Source organism: Setaria viridis, chromosome 1, assembly GCF_005286985.2.
Source record: "Setaria viridis chromosome 1, Setaria_viridis_v4.0, whole genome shotgun sequence".
Lineage (NCBI taxonomy): Eukaryota > Viridiplantae > Streptophyta > Magnoliopsida > Poales > Poaceae > Setaria > Setaria viridis.
This window is the reverse complement of record NC_048263.2, coordinates 32,144,508-32,150,755: the sequence shown is the minus strand read 5'-3', so window position 1 is coordinate 32,150,755 and position 6,248 is coordinate 32,144,508. Positions and strand designations below refer to the sequence as shown.

Below are 6,248 nucleotides of genomic sequence, written 5' to 3'. Positions count from 1 at the left end.
TCATATTTAGTCTTCCTAATTAGCCTCCGAATATTCAATGTGACATAAATTTTAGGAGGTCCTAAAGATCCAAACACCTCCTAAATGTAATTGTCTCTGAACATGTTTGCTAGTAGAACAGTTAACCCTGGCCATCGTATTGTACATTTGTACGTTGCCTTCAGCCTTGACCTAGCACAGATCCTGAATCCTTGGGCGCCCCCCTACACTAGCCCCAGCAGCACACATGCAAATCCATGTTCTTCCACGGGACCAGTACGACGGTAAAACAGCACTACAGCAGCACGGCCCATGTTACTTGGCGATGCAGAAACGTACTGATGGAATTCTTGCCTGAATAATGCTCTGTTTGGCCACATTTCGTATGCAGATACTTTTTCAGGGAAGCAGTATCCTACCCTGAATCCGTTTCACGATTTGAGAAACCTCGTTTTGTGCATAATCTCTTCACATCAAATTTCAGACCGGCCTTTGTCTGTGCCATGGGCAGACTATAGGGTGGAGACTACAGACACCCTCTAGAGATCAGAGCGGGCATTATTCGCGTCAATACTGTAGCATCCGTAGACTGGTGAAAAATGCAGCATATATATGGCACGCTAGGGGGCCACGCAATGATCGAATTCCCTGAAGAACATGCAGGTATGGCGCGACAGTGCTGACAGGGAAGGGTTCCCAACAAAAAACTGAATCATACGATGATGGCCCTTTTTCATGTGGTTGCATCAGCCGACCATCCAGTGGCACATGCACAAGATTGGACCAACGGACTCCCGTACAATGCCTCCCTCCTTTTTTTTTCCTTTTTACAGTTATTACTTCAGGCAAAGTTACAACTAAAACCACATATTGCAGGTTTTCCAAAACTTAGACATTTGTAGTTGTGTGCTAATTCAAGCTTCTCTAGCTTTAACTAAATTTATGAGAAATACACAAACATTAATAGCATCAAACTAGTACCAAATCCAATATAAAACATACCTTAATAGTACATTTATTTAGCGTTGTAGATATTAATGTGTTTCTATAAACTTTATCGAACTTTGTTTAAAAAAATTGAGTTGTATTCATTAAAAAATTTAAGTTGTGACAAAAGGAGAAAACCTATATTTTCAAGCAAAGAGAGTACACGTATTTTCGTGACAGGGGTTAGTGTAACAGTTAGACAACAATCATCCTTAAGTTTTTTGCTATGTCACATAAAGATATTAATATATACTTAGAATGACATGTAGAATTGTTAGAATGAGATCTATAAAACATTGCAAATTGTGTTGACCATCATAACTTGTACTTACAATTTATTGGATACTCTAAAAATACTTGCATGGTATTTTATAGACGGCATATTTATTGGCTACGTGCCGTTTACGTGGAAGCTGCTCAAGAAGTCAAGAGGCTGCGCAAATGGTTTCAGGGACTACTAAAATATACTCCTTCCATTTTATGATATACACCTAGATATAACGTATGTCTGTATACATTGTAAAATTTATGTATCTAACAAGAATTAAAATAACCTACAATTTGAAATGGAGTGAGTACCAAGTGATTGAATCAACGGTTAGACACCGTGTGATTGTCAGCATTATACCACTGGATTGCATCTTCACACCTCTTAGGGTATGTATAGTGGTGTAGACCACTACTATCTGTATAACGATTCCATATGATTTATTGACAGCATAATAGACAAGTTATTATGTTAGTTGTCTCAAACAGTCTAAGGCCTTGTTTAGTTACTCTTTTTCCCAACTTTAACACTATGCAAAAAGAAGATTCCCCATCACATCAAACTTACGGTACATGCATGGAGTACTAAATGTAGACGAAATCAAAAACTAATTGCACAGTTTTATTGTACTTTGCGAGACGAATCTTTTGAGCCTAATTAGTCAATGTTTGGACAATAATTCACAAATACAAACAAAATGCTACAGTTGCGCATTTATGATAAAATGCAAACTTTACCACTCCCAATTTAGGAACTACACAAGGCCTAAATGGCACTAATGGTTGAATGGCATGTGGTCATAAATAACAAACGACACCCTCTACAATAGCAAAAATATTGTTTGTAAGTGTTTTTCTCTTATGCTTCTAGATCGACTGTTAATTACAAGACACACATTTGTCTCATCTCTCTCCTTCATATTAGATAAAATCGTACATAGCACCTCTTCTAGACAGCTAAACAACATTGCCCTCATTATTATCAGGTAATGCGACAGTAGTTACTTTGGGGGTTTTGTTTGTATTTTATTTTCTATGACCAGTGAAGCCCTGAATTTCATTAAATTTCCCGTAAAAAATTGGACACAAAATTTGTTATTTTTGGTGAACAGTAGTAGCTTTGGGCTAAAAGTTCTCTTTCGCTCAGGACCATTTGATTTTTTTTTTGTCACAGTTTTCTTTCACTCATGTTGCCAGCAGAGTTCAGGAAGTTGCGCAGGCACGAATTTGAGAGAAGCTGATTGAAACTCATCTCAAAACAAAATGGTACAGTGTAGTTCAAGTGCAAAAGGCAGCTCCAAAATCTAACTGAAGAACATCACTAGATGTATTAAAGCATCTCCAGGCCAGTGACCTACCCACACCCAGAGAATACCCAATACAAGCAATAATACACCTTGATGTCCTACCCTAACCAACCCCGTTAACGAGCTAAACGCCTAAACCACACACCTGCTGCCCTAACCCCAAAAATCCCCTGATGCGTCGAGCCACACGTACCACCACGTACGCGATACGCGAGACATGCGTATGTACATACATGCGTGCATGTGGAGGCGTATAGCAAGCCGTAGATGTATTGCCACTGCCGCTTGCTATACGTGTACGTGGGGTGCTCCCTACGTCCTCTTCACTAGAACGCCGTGTCCAGGGACGCCTCGAGCACCTCGAGCGGCGGGAACAGCGAGAACCCACCGTACCGGCCGTGGAATAGCCCCAGCTCCTCGCCGGCGAAGTCGAGGAACATCTGGTACTCCTCCAGCGCCTCCGCCACCTCCGTCTCGTTGGACGCCGCCGAGGAGTCGTCGCCGGGCGCGGGCAGCGCCAGCGCCTCCTGCTTGATCATCACCACGTCGTCCTTCCTCTTGACGGGCGGCGCCGGCAGCGCCGGCGCGGCCGTCTTGCGACGGAACGAGTCCCCGATGTCCGAGCTCCACAGGCGGAGGAAGATGTCCGCGGGCTTGGAGGACGCCTTCTCGGCGCCCGCGGCGAAGGTCGACGACGAGGACGCAGAGGTGGTGGCGGTGGTCGCCGTGGCGCCGGAGGAGCAGGACGAGGCGAGGAGGGAGAGGCGCGCCTCCGCCTCGAGCCGCGCCGTCTCCCACTGCGCCATGTGGCGCGCGGCGGGGCAGCCGGCGGCCGGTCCCGGCGGCGGCTCGTCAAGCCCCATTCGTCGCAGCTGCTTCTTGAGGTGCGTGTTCCAGTAGTTCTTGATCTCGTTGTCCGTCCGCCCCGGCAGCTGCGCCGCGATCATGGACCACCTGGAGGTTCACCAGAAAAAGCCAATCAATACCACTCCTACTTGCAAGTCTTACCGCAGTGGCGGCACCACCACCACACCACCAATTACCATGGCAGAAACAAGAGCAGGCTCTAGTAAATACGAGCGACTCCGCCACACATCCGGCAAGCTCAGGGCGACCGGTTTTGGACGCGACGCGATGGACGGAGGCGAGCGGCATCATTCAATGCGGCGATGCTTTCTTTTAGTAACAGTGGCGCGCTGCACCGGGCAGTAGCGCAGTACGCGCTGGCCGTGCGAGCGCGAGGTGAGGAGTGGATGCGTGATCAGAGGGGGAACGTGCTGGTCTGGTCATCTGGCAGATCGAAGGGGGAAGGGGGCACGGCGGTGTGGTGGTGGTCTTACTTGTTGCCGACGATGGCGTGGAGCTGGACGATGGACTTCTGCTCCTCGGGGCTGAAGGGCCCGCGCTTGATGTCCGGCCGGAGGTAGTTGGTCCACCGCAGCCGGCAGCTCTTGCCGCACCGGTTCAGCCCTGCATGCGCGCAAACACAAGCGGTTAGATGAGATGAGAGATCATGCAAGACGAGGGAGAACCATCGATCACAACCGTGTTTGCCAGTGGGCAATAGCACGGATCGCCTGCGATGATCCCAGGACACCGACAAGGAATTTCACGGGATAAACCAAACATTTTGCCTAACACACACACAAGGAGTGGGCCAACAGCTAGACGACGAGCTAGGCAGAGCAGCAGAACTCGTAAGAAGACGAAGGGGAACTGCGAAGAACTGGAACAAGAGAGATTGGATTGATCTGGGATCCTGACCTGCGAGCTTGGGGAGCAGGCGCCAGCTGCCGTGGCCGTTGGCCTGGATGTAGTCGACGAGGAGCTTGTCCTCCTCCGGCGTCCAGGGCCCCTTCTTGAGCCCCTTGGTCCTGTCGCAGCACGGCGCCCTCCCCATCGGCCGCCGCCCGCCGACGCCGAGCCGCGAGCTCCCACTCGATGTCCCCTCTCCCACACCACACGCGCGCGCGCAGAAACTAACGCGTTGACGCCAAGCACAAGAGACGGCGCTCTGTGAGCGTGATGTGAGAGGAGGGGAGACCGCCAGACCGGGAGAGGGTGGTAATGAAAAAGATTTGGGCGAGACAAGGGGGGAGGGTGGCGCGGATGACGAGGAGGGTTTTGTCTGCGGCCGAGGAGGATCCCCGTGGAGCGCTTATTAATGCCGGAGATTTTCACCTGCTGCCTGCGACGAGACGACGGAGTAGGGGTGCTGGCGTGGGGGAAAGGAGGAGGGGGCAGCGGAGAAGAGAGGGAGGGTTCAGTTGTTCAGTAGTTTTGGCTTTGCGTATCGGGCCATACCCATGACCATGAGCTGGATGATTGGATATGGCGCTGGGCTGAGCTGAGTGAGGGCGAGGTTCTTTCGTGTGCGAGTACAAAACCCGGGCTAAGAGCGGAGCCGCCTCTTTCTTCTTCAAATGCAACACCAACGCGTAGGGTAGGGAGTAGGACCAGCTCACCTATCTAGTCAGTAACTGATTCTAAAAGTAAAATGCACGTCGGTACATGGACTTGCTTGCTAGCGAGTCATCAAGGTTTCGAATAAAGGGGTGTTTGATTCTGAAGCTAAAGTTTAGCCCGTGTTACATCGGATATTCGGATGCTAATTAGAAAGACTAAACATGAACTAATTACAAAACTAATTGCAGAACCCCTAGGCTAAATCGCGAACAAATCTATTAAACCTAATTAATCCATCATTAGCGAATGTTTACTGTAGCACCATATTACACTAGTAGAGAATTGGCTTTCCATACGCCCCCTTTTGTCTCGGTTTAAAGTTGGCCCGGGACAAAAGGTTCACCAACCGGGACTAAAACTCGGTCACTGGTGGGGGGCTCACCAACCGGAACCTTTTATCCCGGTTGCAAAGGCTAATGGGAAAAAAAGACTCTGAGAGACCTTTTATCCCGGTTTGAAACACCAACCGGGATAAAAGACTCCCCTTTTATCCCGGTTGGTAACACCAACCGGGATAAAAGGGTCAAGAGCCTTTTATCCCGGTTTGTAATACCAACCGGGATAAAAGGGGGTCATTTATCCCGGTTGGTGTTTCAAACCGGGATAAAAGGGCCCAACGAGGTGACTGGAAGGTGACTGGAAGGGGATTAACTCGTGGGGGACCCTTTTATCCCGGTTGGAAACACCAACCGGGATAAAACCCCCTTTTATCCCGGTTGGTGTTTCCAACCGGGATAAAAGGAGGTTTTATCCCGGTTGGTGTTTCCAACCGGGATAAAAGGGTCCCCCACCACGAGTTAATACAAAAGGATAGTATCCCCTACATAGTCAGATGTGGTGTGTAGGTGGGATGGCAAGGAAGCTACGCGCGAGGCTGGAGGTTGTGGGTTCGAATCCCACGAACTGCGCACGCGCATATTTCGCGTGAAAAATCACGTGACTTGTGGCTTGCGACTTGCGCGTGTGGGGGGGCTGCCTGGGAGCTCGGGATTTTTTTTTTGCAGCGTCGGCGCTCTAGAACCTTTTATCCCGGTTGGTATTACCAACCGGGATAAAAGGGGGTCTTTTGTCCCGGTTGAGTGACCCGGGATAAAAGACCCCCCTTTTGTCCCGGTTGGTTTATCCCGGATGCATTTTCGGGATATTTGCACCCTACCAACTGGGATTAAAGCCCAATTCTCTACTAGTGTTGTCAAATCATGGACTAATTAGGCTTAATAGATTCGTCTCGCGATTTAGCCT

At 49.0% G+C, this 6,248-nt stretch overlaps 1 protein-coding gene across 1 annotated transcript; it reads right to left on the bottom strand.

The window, feature by feature from the left end:
* Positions 1-2,451: 2,451 nt before the first annotated feature.
* On the bottom strand, positions 2,452-5,024 carry LOC117842852 (transcription factor MYB17). Its single transcript, XM_034723379.2, has 3 exons — positions 4,305-5,024; positions 3,881-4,010; positions 2,452-3,494 (listed from the first exon to the last, which is right to left on the bottom strand). The coding sequence occupies exons 1-3, from the start codon at positions 4,438-4,440 to the stop codon at positions 2,867-2,869; spliced, it is 894 nt and encodes a 297-aa protein (XP_034579270.1). The 5' UTR covers positions 4,441-5,024; the 3' UTR covers positions 2,452-2,866.
* Between the last annotated feature and the right edge of the window lie 1,224 nt (positions 5,025-6,248).